The 20,553-nt window shown below is 41.7% G+C and overlaps 1 protein-coding gene across 1 annotated transcript in view; it reads right to left on the reverse strand.

The window, feature by feature from the left end:
• Positions 1–20,553, reverse strand: part of PPP1R1C (protein phosphatase 1 regulatory inhibitor subunit 1C) — a 57,465-nt gene that overhangs the window by 11,627 nt on the left and 25,285 nt on the right. Inside the window, 1 exon segment of the mRNA XM_052791344.1 lies at positions 19,783–19,843. Within this exon segment, the coding sequence (XP_052647304.1) occupies positions 19,783–19,843 (61 nt within the window).

Here is a 20,553-nt window from a genome sequence, read left to right on the forward strand (position 1 = left end):
ACCTCGACAGTTCCCGTGTGTGTGTGAGCAAACAGAAAAAACGTGAGGGAGAGAAGACAAAATAAAAATAAATGGATGCGGAAAATTTTGTTTTATAGATGTGGGCAACTGTGAACGGTCTGCTTGATACAGCCTTTGGAAGTTTTATACAAGTTAGGTTGTTCTTTGTTGAGAAGGACTGAAAAATGCTGCTCTGTGGAACTCTGTCAAAGGACTCTGAACGGTACTCATGCCTGTAAGCTTTTGTTAACCAAGGTTTCATGGTAGAGCAAAACTAATCACTTGAAGCTTGATAACCGACACGCAAAGGTCTGCCCTTACTCCTGTGGTCGATGAGTCTGAACACAGCCAGGTCATTTGTTTGTTATTCCACAGGGCTTGGTCCCACTCCTCCAGAAGTTAATGAGACATTTTCTTACTGTTTTCAAATAAAGAAGAGTCAGCTTTTGTAATTGATCTTAATTTCCAGTTATGAAGAAGAAATAACTTCAAACAGCTACTGTTTATTTACAACGAATGTTTATAAAATACTATAAATTAATGTTGTATGTGGCTTTAACATTTGAGTTATGAGATAAACAAAAAGTGACACAGAAAATTGACACACTACGTATTCTCAAACTCCTGTTTAGATTATCCGAGAAATAGCAAAGTCAGGCTGTCACTCTGTCCTGTACAGCTGATGCAGTCTTCAAAGGCCAGCAGACATGGTGGGCCTTCAACGTTTAGAATAAAAGCAATCTGAAGCACCAGTGTGGCAGTTTAAATTATGTTGACATTTTAGCAAGCTATAAATCTGCAAAAAACCTTGTGTGCTACATTATTTTATACCTAAGCTCAGGCTGAGAAGGAGAAAAAGATTCTCATGTGTCTGTTATGATTATGAGACCAAGATATTATTAAATCATGCAATTTCATCTACTTTTTTTTCCTCTGATGTGCATCTTTTTCACAAATGCTGATGACTAAATAAAAGCAAATGATCTGAAGCATTAGCAAATATGACAGGTTTATGTAGGTCACATCTGATCTGGAGCAGATCAGATCATCAGTGTATCCAGCAGGTCACCATGGCCAACCTAAATGATTCTATGATTCTATGTTTGTGAATGATCATTCGGAAACCAAGCAACGAGGACTGACTAATTTTCTAAATGTCTGCTGGTTGTTACTAACCCTTCTCTTAGCTTCAGCCATACAATACTCAGCCCTCACGGTGAGCCTTTTAAATGACAAATTTGGGGGCTCATGCTACTTTCTCCCAGTCAAAAGACTCAGTGTTAAACTATCACAATGAAGACTGTATGAGAGCAGCAAAATTCATGTTGCAAATGTCTGGCTGCTTTCCATTTTGTTCTCTCACACAGCACTTCCCACTCCATTTTTCCCACTCAGAAGGCGCTTGAAGCAGCACTGGCTCCATAAGACTAGCGTGAAGGAGCTGCTTCAGCACAGAAAGGCCTTTGTCGGTCCTCCACAAGCTGGCCAGAACATGCACCAGAGACAGAGGTCAGCTGCGCTGTGGCTGAAGCCACTGCAGCTCCCGCTTACAGTAGCCAAAAGAGTAAACAGAGAGACTTTTGTCACCCCAGGCAACTTCTGCTAGTATGTAAACATCTCATTTCGCTGCTTCCTGCCTTCCCTTGCTAGCCCTCAGACTGCAGAAGTCAGCCGGTCTTCGGAGTTCAAACGAACAGCAGAAGCCCCTGCACCCAGCTAAGTGGATGTTTCAGCCTGTAACAATCTCAGCCCAATGCTAATTACCCTTTGGAAGAAGCCAGAAAACATTTCTTAGCTGAGTCTGTAGAGGACGGCTCTGGGTCAAACACCTCAACGACAGCATGAGCAGAAAAACATGCAGAGATGACTTCCACATTGGTAATGAAGCCGGACAGTACTGCAAGGCTCTCCTCCTGCACAGCTCCGTGCACTGCTCTGGCTGGGCAGCTGGAGACTGCAACCAGGAGTGGATTAAAGTTTCTCAGCTGACATTTTTTCATCCCAATTTTTCATAGTTCAGAGACAGGCTTAGAGCTGTTGATAAGTGTGCTTGAATTCAACCAACGCAGGCATATCTTCAAAGGTGCTGTGCTTTGACGGGTCCTGGGAAGCTTGTTAGATGATCAGAATCCCCCCTCAGAAAGCAGCTGCCTGGAAGCCACGTTTTACTGGGCAATGTGTTTATTTGCTGGAATTGCTAAAACCTCACTTTTAACACCAGTACCACTCGCAGCCAGGCGGCTGTCTGTCTGAGAGTAGATCAAAATCACAGGATTGGCAGAATTGTTCCCTTATGTCAAAGGATTACAATAATTCCATCAAATAAAGGGCCACGTTTTCAAACCTGAATCAGCTGCTCCATAATAACAGAAGCCACTAGCTCTGCCACTGTCACAAAATAGGTATTAGAACTGACTGGCCTTTAAAGTTTACAAGTAGCATTTTCTAAGCATGCCTTCTTTAAATTAAAACATCTTACATTTTCCCAGGCAACTTCTGCAATTCTTATAATTCACCACATGCTGCTCCAGGCTAGTTTATGTTTCCAGTTTGAGACACTCTGTAGGCTGACTACCTTAAAATAAGCCATGAGGGAAAAAGCAGAAAATAGGTTTTACAGCTAGAAAATCACATCAGCCAAGACCTGGGAAAGCTGATGCTCAAGACAATATGAAATGATGCTCAATATTTCAACTGCAGCATCTAAGTCCATTTAGAGGTAGAGACAAGACAAATATTAGTTATATAGACTGCTATGTACAAAATAAAATAATGTTATCATCCTACCTGCCGTAAGTAAATGAAGGGAAAGGTTAAGGATAATTAGATAAATCTTAACTTTCATAAGAAGTCTTAATTTCTGCATTCTAAAATATATGCCATCATTCAACATAAATTATGGACCAAGTGCAGAATTAGGTTGAAGGGTGTGCTTTATGCCAGAGATTCAATTATATAAAAATAATTGTCCTTTCCTAGCCTTAAGATCAATGAGCATTTACAAAAGTTATTCTCCTCTTGTCTGTAGGAACAAATGCTTTGTTCACAGCTACCGTTCCTTTTGATGAGGATAAAAAAAAGAGTTCTGCTCCCAATATGTTAATATATTAAATGGTGATTTATATGTGAGAAAGGGAATTGAGTCTCATACCAATTTAATTTCCTCTAATCTGTTCCTGCTAATAGTGGCAACCAAGAACACTTTCTCTTTTTTTAATTTTTCCTTCCCTGGTTCTTAATGGGAAATCTCCGACCTGCTCTCCTGGCCACTTCTCTTACTTCAGCACAGTTATTCAAGACTTTATCTTTTCTAATACAAATCAGAAATGCATTCTTGTCCAAAACTGCTATCGAGGCTGCACAAACCAGTCTTCAAAGCAAATGCATAAGCATTTCTAAGGGATTTTACTTCAGCAATTAATTCTCGGGGAAAGTGCTGTACTGCAGAACCTGAACTGAAGGAGTCTTTGCTGTTTGGATGTTGAGTGGACTGAGACTTGCATCTAGTTGGGATAGGAGGTAGTTATGGTTGCCATGATGTGGAAAAGTACACTGTAACAGAATAGTAGCATGGCTTTTTTTTCATGCCATATGTTTTAACTTCAAATTAAATTGCTTCCATTCAAATGGCAATTTCCATTAGGGTTTAAAAAATCTATTGGCCGGCAGAGATCTCTTTATGGTGGGGACAGATGAAGCAGTATGCCTTTGCTGAAAAACCTGCAATGAAGGTAGTGTGTGGCACTGGCAGTGCCCCAGATGCTGGGGAGGGCTGCGACAGCCGGTCCAGTGCAAGGCAAACCCACTGCACGCTACTCGTCTGGCAGCACACGCAACAGAAGCAAAGTGAAAAAGGAAACTGCTGCTTAACTGCAAACTTCTGAGCAGTAAGAACAAAGTGTAGCATTTTTACCTATGCTTTGTTTACAGTGCTTTGTTCCCAAATCAAAAGAAACATGTGATATAAACTCCAATTAGTAAAGCAGGGGAATGAAATCTTATACAGCAAAATGATCTCTCCATGTGTGGCAGAACCACTGATAACAGTAACAACCACTTTTTCACTCCCCAGCCCAGCCCCTCCACAAACTGGATTTTGTGGATAAGATGATTTTGTAGGTTCCCTTTTTAAAAAAAAAAATAAAACAAACAATGTCAAAAATAAATGTACATAAATAAAAGTAAATAGGTCCATTCCCTTTGTGAAAACAAATACTTGCCTCACTATAATTTTGTGTGTGGTTGGGTCTCTGGATGGCAAAGAAGGGTTTTTTTTTAATTCCAGGGACATTTAATAGATGTAGACTTTAATCATGTGCCTAGGACCCTCATCCTGATCAGCTCTGTTTGTACTGCTCAGGCAAGCCTTTGCACTGCAATACAGCTGCAGTTCACAGCCCTTCAGGCAGTTAAGGTTTGCTGAGAAAGTTTCTCTGCAAAACTTAACTAACCTGTATAGGTAGTAAAGTTTTTATGTCCTAAATATGTATAGGATTCTGTTAAGTATAAAAGGTAAGCTTCAAAAGTAGTGTATAAGGAATAAGGGGACGTAGGTACTTCTGCATTATAGAATACCATGGCAGACTTGAGGAGACGAGACGTATAAGACTCTGTCCAGATTGAATGTACCAGGTATTTTAGAGCTATGATTTGATTATCATACAATGACCAGCAGTTAAATTCAGGTCCAGCCACAGGTCAGATGTAGACAGAACCTGGGATCAGATTTCACCAAGATTTTAATTATGGCCCCTTTGGCTAGAATATATAACTGGAAATGCTCATCCTTTGTTATATGGGGCCAGTGCCACCACAATCTCACTAATTTTGGCCATGCTGCCTGGCAAAGGTTTTTGCTCAATGCAGAATTATTTGTTAAACATTGGGGAGGTTTTGTTTTGGTTTTAAGTACAAAATATGTGATTCTCCTCCTTGTTGCAATAATGATAAACCCTGTAAAAAGGTAACACAGTCAAAGCCATCCTTGCTTTACCTGTCCTTCCTAGGTCTTTATTTCCCTTGTTTCTTGCTCACTGCTGTGGCAACATAAGAACTGTCCCTGTGGGATGTCCAAGGGCAGCCTGGGTTTGTAGCTAAGCACAGATGGCCACCTACCTTTAGGTACTTTAATATTGAATGCACTTGCCTGTGATTCCTTATACGGTCAGCAGAGAAAGAGACTTCCAGGGCTTGATTCTTCACTTGGCAGCCTGTAACAAGTCCAGGGTAACTCCATGCCTGACTTGGTTTAAGCAGGATGGATTCAGGCCAGAGCATTTATAAAAATGACAGTAGCAGACTTCAATAGCTGAATATTTGCACTTCCTTGGAGCCTTACAAGTTTTTTTTGCTTGTGATTAGAAAAAACCCTGAAATTCCAAAATTTCCTTTATGAGAAAAAAAAGGAAAAAAACATTTCACCAAAACATTTAGTATTAGCAGTATCAAAACATTTAGTTTTGCCTAGTTTGCTAAACATAAAAATCTAGACATGGGATAGGAAAATTAATTTAATTTTTATAGAAGTTCAAAACACAAAAGAAATTAAGTGTTTTGCATTCACAACCTTTCTGAAAAACTTACGAAACATTTTCATCTCCACAACTTCATGAGCCATTTCTGAGCAGCTGTATTTCAGTTTTCTTTAGGCATTCTTGTCTGACTTCAAGGTTAATGGACACCATTATCCAGCTGCTCCCTTTTTCCTGGACAACTCTGCTGTGGCTCTACTTTTTTGTATTTTGGCTGACATGGGGATTTTTCTGAGGTCGTGAAACCTAAACAGATGAGAAAAAACTTACTGCCACATCCTGAGGGGAAAGAATCCTTGACAGAGAAGGGGAGGCTGTAATACTGAGAAGCAGAAGCCTGAGTACATGATGGGGTGAATGAAGTCCTGCATGTAACGACTGAGCAGCTTTTGCTGTTTCACAGCTGCTTCTGGCCTGGCATGGTACCCTCAGCATTCTGTTCAGTTTATATTCTGGATCCATATTTTCTATTTTTGTTACTCTATTTGTGGCTATTACTTCTTTCTGTGGTCTGGAGAAGCTACAGTGCAAAATTTGTTAATGGCAGATTTAAATCTCTTGCTGAATACTCTGTGCAGCCTGAGATTTCTAGGGTGCGGACAAAAAGCTTTCCAGTGAGTTGTACTTTTTTAAATGAAGACAGGAGCAAAATCTTTGCTGGTGAGCCAAAATTCCAAGGCGGTTTCTCTGCCATACTTCCATGTGCTGTGTGGCTTTCACTTTTAATTAATCCAGTCTGTTTGGTTTCTGTCAGAAATCTATAAGCTTCTCTGTTAATTTGCTGATGAATCCCCTACTGAGTTATAATTACAATCTTCATTGTGATCCTTCTTATGATGACAAAGGAGTTAGGCTTTTGGCATCAGCATAACCTGACATCAATAATATTGTAAACGTTGAAATGAACTCTTCTTTTAAGTATTTTATAAACACCTTCAAAATTACAAAAACATTGTAATGATTAAATGAGTGATTGATAGGTCAGTGTTTACATTAAATTATCCCCATCGCAGTAGCTTCATGGGTGGCATATGAATAGCAGGCAATTACCATTTTCTTCATATTACAGATACTGTAGCTGTAGTCCTTACATCCAAGCAGGAATCTGTCAGGAAGAATGAGCCTCTTCAGTTTTTACCACCTCAGTGCCTGTGAGCTGCTGAGATCATCTCAAGCAGCTGGGATCCATTTCAGAAGACTGAAACTGAAGATAGCTTGAATCCTTCCCCTCTCCCTCTACAGCAGGCATTTCATGCTAACCAAAGCAAAGCCTAAGAGATGAGTTATGAATCAAGTCAGCTTCCCCGCCTAGGAGCACCGGAGTAGTTCTGGAAGGTCAGAGCCAGTCCCTCTTCTGGTTTCATTAAAACCCCCTGGTGCTGGAGAGGTTTTTATCATGTTAAGAGCTGACTTGTTTGGGGCTTGCAGCCTACCCTAATCCTAAGTTTTGGTTCTGAGACATTTTCCTAAGACGCAGTATCGCCCAGACAAACTGACATTTAGAGAGCGCTCTTACCAAAATAGGGAACGTACTGCCACAAAGAAAGATGTCGTCCATTGGACCGAAAGGTGGAATACTGATATAGGCAGCTGTGGGATGAAGTTTTCACTGTGCTTGTCATTACTGTATTATGAAAAGTTTACATTTCATAAATGGTGAGTAAAACAGCTACTGAATCACAGAATTTCTGAGGTTGGAAGGGACCTCCAGGGATTGTCTAGTCCAAACCCCTGCTCAACACAAAGTCAGCTGGAGCAGGTTGCCTAGGACTGTATGTAGTCAGATTTTGAGTATCTCCAGGGATGGAGACTCTTCAAGCTTTCTAGGCAACTTGTTCCACTGTTTGACCACTGTCACAGAACAAAAAAAAAAAAGTTTTTTCTTACATTTAAGGTGAATTTCCTGTATTTCAGCTTGTGCCAATTGACTCTTGTCCTCTCATTACATACAAGCTCCTCATTTTCTAGCACAGAGAAGTGTAGCCAAGGGACTTGTGCCTATCATTACTGCTTCATAAGACATAACTGTATTTACACATAAAATTGCATCTCTAGTCTGGAAGGTAACTGTGTAGAAGAGGCAGTGTGGATTGCAGATAGATTTCCCTAATTTTCAATACTGTTCCTAGTGTTCAACATAGGCTTTTTCAAAGAATCCATGCTCCTAACTCCGAAATGCATGCTGGCCCCTGAGAACCCAAGTCTTGTAGGCTGCAGCTAAAAAACATACTAGAGTGCCAGGAGGCAGCTCTGGGCATTGACCTACTCTGGCTGCACTGACCAACCATTGGCCAGGTCCCCAGTTTGTATGTGCCAACTAGCTCTCGCCCAGAAAATTCCCAGCCTGGTTTAGGCACAGGTCAGAGATCATTTCAACTGGGTATTTTGGATGACCCCCATGATTTGGGAGCATAAAAGGGTCTGCAGCATGGATGTGAGCTGTGTGGAGCCAGCTGGCCTCAGGAGAGAAGCACGCTCTTGTGCAGATGTAGCTGTGGGACCTTACACTGCTGAGCATTTTGCAACTTGACTGTCTACCTTGTTCTCCTAAAAAATACACTCTTAGGACAAGAAAAGCATGTCTTGTTCCTTTCTCTCATATAACAGGCTTGTAGGTCTTAAATATGACTTGTGCCCAACTATGGCTCTTCAGACTGAGTAATTGAAACACCCCACGTGGTCTGTCATCATTTCTACCTACTTAACTTCCTGTCAAGTCTGAGACTATGCAAATATTTTCCTGTGCTGCAATCTTCTCAGACACACCAGGCTGCTCTGAAGGAGCAGGGATAGCTCAGCTCCCCGTAGGTTGGTACAGCTGCTTGTGGGGGCTGAGATTTGATTTCGAAGCTGGGGAATAAACACCATGAGGTCCTGCAAGCACACAGCAACTGCCAGAGCCCCCAGGCTTACGTGGGGTCCTCACCAACCTGAAACCGAGGTGGGACACCAGCCTGGGCAGCGAGGTGGCCCTGTCCACCGGCCAGGCAGGCAGCCTGGCAGGGTGCTGGGGGCACAGGGGGCATGGGGCGCTTGGCCCCGGGGAGCTGGGCTGCCTCAGCAGCAACCAGGCAGTGAACCAGCAGCAAAGCAGGAGCAAACCAGCAGGTGCAGTTTACCCAGCAGCCGGGGCTCCTGCTGGAAAGTCCATCCAGATGCAGGCTGATGCTTTTAACCCTTAAGATCTGGGTGGTGATCTGTTAAGTCCCGCTGTTGCAGCCAGCAGGAAGGGGAGGGAGGAAGGGCCTCTGTTAGTCCTAACCAGGGGCTGAGCCGTGCTTACTCACAAGTGCTGGTCAGGGGACAAGTGGGAAGGGGGACTCTTCCCCCCCAGCATCTGGGAAAACAGTGACCCTTTCCCACCCAACACGGAATCAGAAGCATCTATCTAGTGGAGAACGGTTCTCCAAAATGGCCCGACCGCAGAGACTTCAATGGGAGACAGAGAACAGCATCGCTTTGCTGCAAGGAACAATTTTCACAGAGTAAGGGTACAAATCCCTTGAATCGAGGGAGACAAAGCAAAACATAGCAATTTACGGTGTTTTGCACAATAATACAGGTGGGTTTTCCCACCCCTAAAAGAAACAGAAAATAATTTAGTACGTAATGCCTATGCACAACCAGGGTGCTTCTCTGTTACACAAATTCAGCAAAACCAAAGTCCTAGCTTAGACATCAGAAGGGGGCTGGGACAGTGTCTCTGCACTGATCTTTTGGGAGAGGAGAAAAGAGAAGATGAAAACAGTGAAAGGTTTATTTTGACGTCTTTCATAATATTTTAAATTTCAAATATTTTTATTTTAACTCATTAAGCTTATTGACAACTGAAACCCCACCAAATTCTTATATTTCAGTTTTTTTGATTGCTGGCAAATTAAAAGCCAATGTTATGAAATCAGTTATTCAACAAAAAAATGCAATCACTGTAAACTATTTGCATTACAGTAGGTACAACCAGTCTCACTTTGCAGTTGCCATGGGCAGCAAAACATCAGGGGCAAAATCTTCAGTGACTCTTTATTGTGCGAGTGACTTGAGCTTGCGAGAAACCTGCCTCTTCTGGTTTGCCTAAGGCATGAAAATACCCCAGAGCCAGCATCCAGTACAGCCAGAATGTAATTACACCAAGGAAGCACACTATCTGGCACTCATATTCTCAGTCAGAGCCTGAAAACAAGAATTGCTCTCAATTTTTCTGGAAAGCACAAGCAAGAATATCAGTTTACTCAATTTCATTGTGAAAAATACAGACAAAGTACAGAAAAGATAGACTCTTCTCTAAAAGTTTAGACACCTTCATATCAGTCATAAATTCTGTAATTCTTTTGATCTCACTAAAGTGAGGTTGAAGAAAAGTCAGGCTCTCAAGACTCCAGGGATTTGAGGAAAACCTCTGGCATGCAGGTGGAATGTAGTAACATTACAGATTTTAGCTGGAAATTATAAATTGCAGTCAGACTTTAATATAATTCCACTCCTCTGTTCTCGCCATTTAGTAATTCACCGGAACTAGTGCTAAGGAACTACACCTACCTGTCACCAGGGGGAGCTTGCATGACAAAAATCCCCTTGACTTTTTTTTTTAATAACTCAGTTTTCTTGGGAATTGCAAGGAGACTGAGAGCTGAATTTACATAATTTCTCCTCATTCCTGAAAGAAAAGGAAAAACCTGTGGCCCCCCTTTGCCTCTGGAGGGGATGGCTAGCCTGTGCCTACTCTGGTATTCTGGGATACAGCCAACCACTTGCTCTGCCACCCACCGTCATTCAGCCCCTCTCTTCAGCGGTGTTTCACTGCCTCTACTTGTCACTGCTCTCCATTTAACTGGCCTCACCTTTCTTGAGTCTAATGTCTCAAACTGGACACAGTCCCAGCTAAGCTGGGTAGATGCGCATGGGGTTTCCTATGCCTTACCAGCTGCTCTCCAGGTACAGGTGCAACCCTGGTGTGTCCTGTGCCCCTGTCACCTGGAAAGATGCCACTGCAGGGTGTAGGTAGCCCACAAAGCTGCACCATTTCCAGCGTTTACCAGACACATGCTTATATATACTTCTTGCTGTGTGTGCAACATATGCAGTAAGGTACACCCTGAGCTGGGAGAATCACGGCAAACATTTTAGGTTTGTTTTTTGCTTCTGAGCAGTCATGAGATCCCAATTCCTTTAAATGTATTCTTAAAAATAGTTACTCTGTTGATTGCTCAGACCCTGCTGCTGATCTCCTCTGGCTATAAAAGACCCATGGAATAGCATTGGTTCACAGGTTGGGTGAGCGCTGAAAAACCTGAAAAATCCTCCCACTGTTTCAAGAAAAATTAGCAGCCACACCAGATGAGAGCTTTTTAAACAACATCCTTCTGGACCTTGCAGCTCACAGGATAATGAATCCCTTTTCAGATCCATATGCTTGCTGCAGTATTTCCTGTGTTTTTCTGGTCACATTCACACACATAATTCATGCGAGTGTTCAGTCCTAGCTGTGGGCCTGAAAGGATGTGGTTGAAATCTTCAGGCTGCTCATGTTCTTGTCGCCATGCCAAAGCTCTGGTAGATGGTTTTGGGAACTCTGTGTTCCTGCTAAACTGGGCAATGTTGCATCCCAAGGGGTGAAGGAAGGGAGAAATTATGGAGGGGAGGAGAACCACATGGCCGCCTTTAGAAAATTTTTGCTTTTCAATATATTCAGACTAACAGGCATCCACTTCAAAAGGAAAAAAAAATCAAATTGTAAAAAAACCCCAGACAACATCCCCACCACAAGAAACCCAACACAGATGGTCCCTAAGAATCAGAATCAAGGTTTCTCTTAGCCTAACCACAGAAATAAGGACCACATTGTTCAGAGACAGAGATATCACAAAGCTAACATACTACTTGGACATTTACTTGGGTCAGAGTGAAACCTAATGGTAGAAAGAAAAATAACTAATGGTAAGCTACTGCCCCTGGAAGAGCAGCTTGTGGGCAGGAGCCGGTCTCAAGGAAATCGTTGCATTTTTCAAACCTCCCAGCCCTGATCCCAGGAGAAGTGAGTGCAGGTGGTGGGAGCTCTGCTGACGGGCTGCGAGCCTGCACCTACTTACACAGGCTCATAAGGACCAGCACAGTTGATGGAGTCTTAGCTGTAAGGTCGTGGGATGATTTTGCTCTATCAGGCACTGCTCGATGCATGGTGGTGTCATTCATGTTGTACAAATTCACTATTAACCTTGGGCTTGCCTGTAGCTTGTCATGCTGTCTTTTGACAGCTTTGCCTTTTGGCGGTGGAGATTTTTATAAAAGAAATCTGACTTTGTGGAGAGGAGACATTAAGAGACATAGAAGAACTGGAGAAATATGCAGCTAGATACAAATGCAGGGAAGGCTTTTCGTTTAAGCGTAAATTCAATGAGACATGAGCCCCCATAATATGGAGGCTTTTTAGAAAAATACTACTTGGAGAGGTACGTCTATATTTATACACTGTACCTATCTCTACCTCCGGAAGACACCAATATAACTTGAGCAAGCTCCTCCACTGTCTCCCCACAAGCCAGAGCTGCCGGCAGTGCTGCAGGAGGAGCGCGCTCTTCCCAGTGGGGCTGATTCGTGGCACAGAGCTGAGGAGGGGTGAGGACCTGACAAATACACTTGGCCCCACTGTATGCACAATCCTGTGGCTCCTGCCCAGGAGCCCGGGAGATGTCAAACACTGGACAGGAGCAGCGACATGTAATCTAGGTCTTCATTCCATCATCTCGCTTGGGATCAAATTCAGGATTTTACATCCCTGAGATGAAACAAAGGGGCGATTATTATTTATTACAATAGGACTTGCTGGAGTCAGTGTCTGCCATGTGGCTTATTGTTAACCTCCAGCCTAGAACATACAGCTAAAGCCAGGAAATAAAATTTAATGCCCTGCCAAATGACTGGCTTCATAAGAACCTTACGACTTCTCCTACAAAAATATTATCTTTTCTTCAAAAGCTGTTTCAATTCAGAGCACAACACTGCCAAAATCTTTGGAATTTCACTATAAATACATCTTGTGATATAAAGGAACCAGAACAACACATGTTGCTTTTCCTGGGCTTTCTACTTTATATTTTAAAATAAGTACTAAGTCTCCCACATTCTCTTTCTATAATATTTTATGTTGTTATCTCTTAAAAGGTTGACTTTTCAATGTCATCTGTTACTGCTTAGAAGCAATTAATAATACTGTGATGTTTACACTGCTCTATATTTAGTACAACAATACTTAATAATACTATTTTCAAGTCATAAATGCTGTTTCACAGACATTTGTAAGATTACCCTTCCATCATAAAAATAAAGTCGTACCCTTAAAAAGAGGCCAGTTTAGCATTCATTGCATGAAGATTAGGAAGAGCTATCAGATATGTGGACTTCACGCTGAACCAAATGAAGTCAGTGGAAATACTCCCCTAGACTTCGGTCCATGTTGGATCAGGCCCTTGAACCACATGTGGTAATTTAGGGACTGTTATTAGCGCTCGGCGCAATCTTTTCTTTTTCACATGCCAGGTAGTAGTGGCAGATGACAAGTTATAAAACAAACATCCCAGTTTTGCTGTAGAACAGATGTCAAGCTTAGTCTCCACTGAACACCTCAGTCTCTCTGAAGGTACTGTGGTATTTATTGCAGCCAAGACCAGAGCCATTTTGAAGCAGAAGCCGCCAGCTGTGTGAAATGAAACGTATTCAAAGCTGCCAACAGTGAGAAATTAAATACAGACTATGGCAGAGTCTGCCAACTTTTGGGGCAGTAGCAGAACGGTGGCAGCCAACTGAACTTGAGATGGCAGCAATCTAATGTATCCCATTCACCAACTCAGTGATTCACTAATTAATTTACCTCCTTTTTTTTTTAAATCGTAGCTACTGTCATCATACTACTGTACAAGTTTGAGGAAGGAGAGAGGAGGGTAGAGAGCAAGAAAAAGAGACCAAGCACTGGAAGGTAGCATTCTGGAAAAGATAGCCAGGAAATTTGTTCAAGGACATACTACATTAAGTGGTGCGGTTGCATCGAGGTGCAGTCTAAGACATGGGTAAGAACAGTATATAAATGAAGCGAAGAATTTGTTTTGAAACCAAAGCTTCATCTGTCTTTTGTGACCTGGTTAGGCAAAAGGAAAAAGTGTAATGATACAAGACTGCAGCATGAATTTCTTTTCCCAGTGCTTCAGGAGGTCCAGGCAGTTGTGGGACTTCCACCCATGAAACTAAATGCACTGATGGCACTTTGTCACATCACAACACATGAACAAACAAGAGCAGTGCACACAAATAATGAGGCAGAGCTTTGCCTTCTGTTACCCAGGAAACAACATATTGAGATAGATCTTCTCCCTAAAAGGAATGGATTGAGGAATGGGTGTCACTAGGCTAAAGAAAAGATGCTGCTCCAGAAGAACTGCAGCTCTGCTGAGAGATTAGAGGAGCACTTGGCCCCAACCTCAGGGATTGCTTCAGCTACTGGACGGTGCCTGCTTTTGTGGAGCAGTCCTAGCCATCCACCCAGTATTTATCACAGCCCATTAGCCCACTGGAAAAGCAAGGAGGTCTGAAATACACATTCAGGCCTGAGAGGATAGTTGAAAACCATCTCCTTCTCTGGCCTCATGGCTCATGTGCAGCACAATCACATTAAAAAAAAAGAAAGGTTGTTCTTGGAGAGATTGGGAAAATGTAATACCCTGAGCCAAAGTGACTTACCCACATAAGAAAAGTCTGACTGAGCACCAGATCAGTCTATGAATTTTCACAAACCTGGGCTTGATGTTCAGAAAACTATGTGAGGTCTGTTATATTGTGGCTAATATTAATTTCCTAAAAATGAAATTTTTAAGCCAGTGTAGGAAGCAGAAGTCACATAAAGACACAGTATTTTTCTTTCTAGTATAATACGATGTTTCTTGTTCGTATGCTGATGTGCTTAGTTAATGCTAGAAGCTCTTCACAGAGTTTGCCATATAAGAGGGCAGCCTGTAAAACGATACGAGTTTCTGTAGTCACTGCTTAAGACTTACAAACTTCATTCCTCTGCCACTTGAAGTAAATTTAGCCTGAGATTTTTGTTCCGTGACGATTCTCGTGGGCTCCAAACTCAGTGCTTATCACACTAACAATAATTCTTTATGTCTCCAGACTCTATCCATGTTCCTTGTTAACCTTCAGTCACAAAGTAATGAGATGCATCAGACACCATCAAGCTGGCCTAAGGGGTTACAAATTTGGATGAGGGCCACATACTGTACTAATTGCTTCTAATAAATTACATATTTCAGGAGGGACATCATGATTTTAATCATTTATTCTGCATGTTGTTTCCTTTGGAGAGAAGAACAAGCAGGCACTAAACAAGCTGAGCATCTGAAATTCATGGCAGAAGCTAGAAAGAGCTCATTTAATATCAACCATCATTGTAAATACTAGAATTATGCATGTATCAAATCCCTGAGTCTGAACACTTTGGGAACAGCCAGTGAGCCCTGGCTGTTTTAATGAGTCAAACCAAAATGATGTCTTTGAATGTTCCTTAGATTTATAACAACTCAGATTTAATCCCATTTCAAATGTTGTAGCTGGGGCCTAGCTCAAGAAAAAGTCTTTGTTTCTGTGCAAAGAAAAATACATTGAGGGGAATTTAAAGGATGTATTTCCCAAAAGGCTGAGAGGGAAAACAGTCAAATGTACCTTTCACCTCTGTGGGGAAAGACTTTAATTATGATTTGATGGCAGCTAGTTGCAAAGGTGGTCCAGTGAACACAGAAAGCTGCAAGAACTTTCTTTAAAGCCCACTGAAATTAGTAGGATCTTGATGCTGATCTAAATAGCCTCCTGCAGGGTGAACTAGGCTGAGTGAAGGTTTCCTATATCCCTGACCTCTAGCACACCCACACCAGTAGACTCACTGTTAATGAAACCTCAGATCCCTGAGGAATGTGCACTTCCTTCACATGGGAGAGACCTTGATGGTATTTAAATAGCTGCTAGTATTAATAGCAATAGCTGGTAGGTAATGTGGAGACTTGGGAGCTCTAGGGAGCAATGCAGGTTTGGGAACAGCTCAGGCTGTCTTCTGTTTGTCTTTGTAAACCTTGCTTCCCGTCACTTCAGCCTGAGTTTCCTTTCAAGGACGAGCTGAGATACCAAACAAAATGTGACTATCTAGGTAAAAGGAAACCTGCCTCGGTACCAAGTATGCCTTGGGATGGAAACTTGCAGTTGTAGCTCTGAGACTCAAATGTACTCTTTGGATTTTAATGGTAAGGAGATGCCAAGGAAGCACCATTACCTGCTTCTGCCTTGGCAGTCCAAGCTGCCTTCCACTTGTTTTCTCTCTACCTGGGAAGGTTATCGTCCCATTTTAGACTTCTCTGGTGAGTGTGAGGGGAACAGGGTTAGAATCCAGCAAGAATTCTAGGGGGTCCTCCAATCCATTGACCAGAATAATGAAGATGTCTCTAAAGATGCTATTTGTGGATGGATGGATGGATGGATATTTGTGCTAAACCAGTCAGATATCTACTTTGATACAGAAGAAAAGGACCAAAGGACTTTTCTTGGTTTTGTCATACAGAATGAGGAGCAGATTAGTAAATAGGAGAAACAGGCTTTATGCAATGAGAATTGACTGGGAAAGATTGCCCTATGTAAAACTGGTGACTTTTCAAATTGAGAAACCTTCCTGTGGTTGGTTTTATGCTGTTTTTCATAGGGAGGTTCAAGCCAACCTCTGCACATGAAGAAGAAGAGCCTAAAACAAAAGAAAGTGATGGAGATTCAAGATTAGCATATTAGAGAATTGGAAGTTATAGAAGGATAAGAGAATTTGAAGTTCAGACATAAAAGGCAAAGAGTAAGAGAAGAAAAAAGTGACACAAACACAGGAAGTAAAAGTGATGAATCCTCAGTTACGAGTGCTGCTATACCTAGAAAACAATGTGACAAGGGGTAAATCACAACATACTGAAAATACGATGGATTAATTTGGTGCAATCTTCAGATACAGACTTTCGCCAACATTGCATGCTACATAAGAGCATGGAATTAACAAACACTAGTGTAGCAGGGTTAGAAAAAGAAATATTTTTGAAAGCAAAATGGAAAACCTCTTTGACATCCATTAGGTTTGGTAATATAATACTAACAAGAACACTGCACTGAGCTGTTATCTGGTTTGCTGTCTGATTCACTCTCCAGATTACCACTTAAATCAATAGCTCTCACATTGATTTTTCCAGCACACTGTATTCCAGTAAAAAGAACAATGCTCTGAGATGAGTCAGCTATTTGCTCTGTCTGTAGGGACTCTGGTGCATTTTCAATTAGGAAAATAAGAGCAGGAGCCAAAGTACACACAAATATATACTAATAGGAACCTGCCTGTTGCACCATAACATGACACTGGCTCTGCAGGCTCACAGGTTTGCTACAGCTTGCTGCAGCAACTACAGACCCGCCTCGAGCTAAAGCAAGCCATTGTAAGGATGGAAGCAAAATATTTGGGGGTGATCTTAGACAGATAATAACATTGTCTTTCAGTTTAGGTGACTGCTATGGCGGAGGGGAAAAATATGCCCACATTTAACTAAGCAGCTGATCTCCATATATTTACCGTGACTGTAAAACCTCATCAGTACTGCACTTTCATTTATTTCATATATTTTCACGTATTTACATATTCCATGTAACATGTACTATAGTCCTCGTACTGTAACTAGTCATCACTATTGTCTGATGTTGCTTCTGCTCCTTTTAACCATGTTAACAATTTCCTATTTTGTTTGTAATCACAACACGCAAGTTCATTTCCTCTTGCTTTCTCTCTTGCTTAGCCATGAATTCATGAAACCAGCAACCTTTCTCTCACACAGTTTTGCAATGATTTCAAGGAACTTGCAAGAAGTGCAGCAAAAATGTTTTCGGTTCAAAGAAGAAATAATAATCTCAAGAGCTACTTGGACATCTGGAGTCAGGCTGAAGCATGACTCTCTCCACAGTTTCTCTTGACCACCTGTCCGCTGCAGGCACAGAGCAAAGCTCGTGCCACGGTCCCTCGTCTCTCCCATGGCTCTCTGCACGTGGCTGCTGTCTCGGCTTCCAGGCTCTACACCCACCTGCGAGCTTAGCTTATTTCTGGGAATTTTGAGTTAAGAGCAGCTAAAATCTACTAAAATGGCAGAGAAATTAACAAATGAAAATGTTTGTCCCTCTTTTCCACTACAAGTTCCATTTTTTGGAGATTTATTATCTCCATCTTTGAATGTAAGGTACTGGCTTACAGTCTATCCCACCTTCCATTAATAACAGCCCTGGAAGATACAGAGCAGCCAAAGGAGGTGTAAAGAAGAGAGGTTCAGCATCCAGAATCTCATTCTTTGCTGTATATTGAATACCAACCATGTTGTGAATATACTGAGAGAGAAACAGCCCACAGGAGATAAACATATGCAAAGCTGTGGGAATAGTGTGCAATTATGAAGCTTGTTATTCTGAAAATACTGCTGAATATTGCTATCTTCAACTGCTATAAAACTAGAATAATTTAAATCATTACAAACCCTCTGTATTTCTCAGTAATGCTTTCATAGCATTGTGTATTTCACATTGCTACATGTTTGCCTCCTAATCTCTTAGTCTGAACAAAATAACATTCATGTTTTTGTAACAATGTAGAGGAAGGAATAATGAATTTTCTACTTTAAGTAACTTTTAAATAGAAAGGACAGTATTTATGGCAGTTCCAGTACGGTAAATCTGGAGCAATCCAGCGTGTTTACAGGAAGGGTTATCAACCTCCAGGTGTCCACCTGTGTACCTGGGAATACTGTGTAGTTTAGGGTGTTAAGGTATCGAGGAGAGGCATTTTGTGCTTTGCTAGTTCTGTTTACAACATATTTCAGGTTAGTTGTGATCTGTCTTGAATCATATACTTTCCTACTGTTCCCTGGGAATTAAGTTGATGTAGAAGCTAACTATGGCAGGTACTTCTCCAGGTCTCAGCAGGGTATTAAAGGTAACTCTGAGTAGGCTGCAGTCCTTGAGAGGAGATACAAGGACCTGTTTTACAGAGCACTTCGTTTGCACAGTATTTAGTTTAGGCTTGTACAGCAAAATAATACAGCATTGAGATCAATAGGTATCATTGCTACCCATGCAAAGCTTCTTCCTTCCACAAATTATTGTAATTGACTGTAATAAGATTATTTCTAATATCCAGTACACAAACTTTAGCCCATTTTGACAAACAGATAGTAAGTCTTGTGTGGCACCTGAGTGATGTTTTAACTGTTGCTGAGACAGGTACTAGAGAACTGAAGCTACAGAATGAGATACATAGAACTGGCTGATATGGTAAATTACCTAGCAGCAGCAGCAGCAGTATTTCACACAGTAAATCAGATATCCTACCTTTTTTTGCCAGGTAATAAATTGTGTTAAGCAGAAGGAATGGAAATTGAGGGTATTCATTATCTATCAAGAGACACCTGGCAGGATAGCCTTTGGTCTGCAGGCTGAAAATAATCCTGCACTGACAAGTGTCAGTCGTAAGTGCTGGTGAATCACTATAGATCTTGCTTCACTGCAAGCACCATCAAGTCAAACTCTGTTCAGAGTCATTTGAGAAACATGGCCTAAATGTAGCTGTTCTGATCCCAGCTAATATTCCCGCTGCTTTTACATTCATTCCTGAAAAGCATGTAAGCGCTTTAAACATTTACTAAGATTTCTCATTTCTCCTTATCTTCACAAGAAAGGCTTCACACTTCCTATGACCAGACACCCAGCCCACAATTTTGGCTATTCTCCTTTTCACAGCTGCCTGGCAAGGGAGGCAGAGTATATGGGAGTGGTTGAAATAAGAAACACAGAGCTGTACGGGACCAGCACTGATAAAACTTAGGTATTCATGGAGTTCTCTTCGAAGTTTGGCATTGAATTATCGGTTATATCAAACTAATAAAAGTATCAGGACTTAAAAAAAAAAAAAATTGCCACTGCTAGAAGATTCTGTGGTAAGAATAAATAGATGATGGGTATCAGCAGATAGTCAACGCCAGATAGTTCAGCATGTGGAACCAGCGATGGCTAAGCACGAACCTTTCACAGCTGTGCTGCTCGTGGGCAGAGAGCCATTGCTCAGGCCCCAGCGTTCCCTCTGGAAGAGAAGACGCAGAGCCACGGCGCAAGGGGCGCGCGCCCTGCCGGGGCAGAGCCAGTACCTGCACAGTACCTTTGAGGGCAGGCGGGGTGAAGACGCTCTGCTTCCTTTGCTTGGGAGAGGCACTCTGGGACTGGGGAGGGACAAAACACAGAGAGAGGCAGTAAGAGACGGGCACGGGGAGAGTTTTCTGGTCGTGGCAGCTCCGGGTCTTGCCCCACAGCTGCTTCCAGAGGGTGCACCCAGCAATCCGAGAAGTTTCTAAGAAAATGATAAGTATTAATCTGATGCCAGCTCCCGGGCTTTTATGAATACAGGGAAAACTAAGATTAGATAGACAAAATACATGTTTAATGGACAACCTTTATGGCTCCCAGGCAAAACAGACCCAATACTACTGAAAAGAATCCTTCGCTCTAAAAAAATATTAAGCATAAAATTAAGACAGCCTGTGCTTTTAACAGTCTATGTAAATGATTCTCATAAGGCAAATAAAAGTTTACATCTATTAAAATAGTTGCAAGTTTTACATTAACCAATATTCCAATTAATTACAGTGTAATGAAGATTGAGATGTATAGGTAAGGTAGTACTGAAACTATTAATATATCATTTTTTACATAAATAAATGGAAGATCCCTCCCCCCTGCACTTCAATGTGTTGTATTACTCCTAAAATAAAAAACAATAATTTCAGCAACCCACTACTGAGCCTTTAACTGGGCCTCATTTAAGTCATATATTTAGACACAGTTAAACTTTTTATGGCCACAAAATCACATCTACGGACAAAAAATAAATTATTCCAAAATAACGGTAGTAAAATTACACAGAGAGTAATAG

This window comes from Harpia harpyja, chromosome 7 (assembly GCF_026419915.1).
Source record: "Harpia harpyja isolate bHarHar1 chromosome 7, bHarHar1 primary haplotype, whole genome shotgun sequence".
NCBI classification, from domain to species: domain Eukaryota; kingdom Metazoa; phylum Chordata; class Aves; order Accipitriformes; family Accipitridae; genus Harpia; species Harpia harpyja.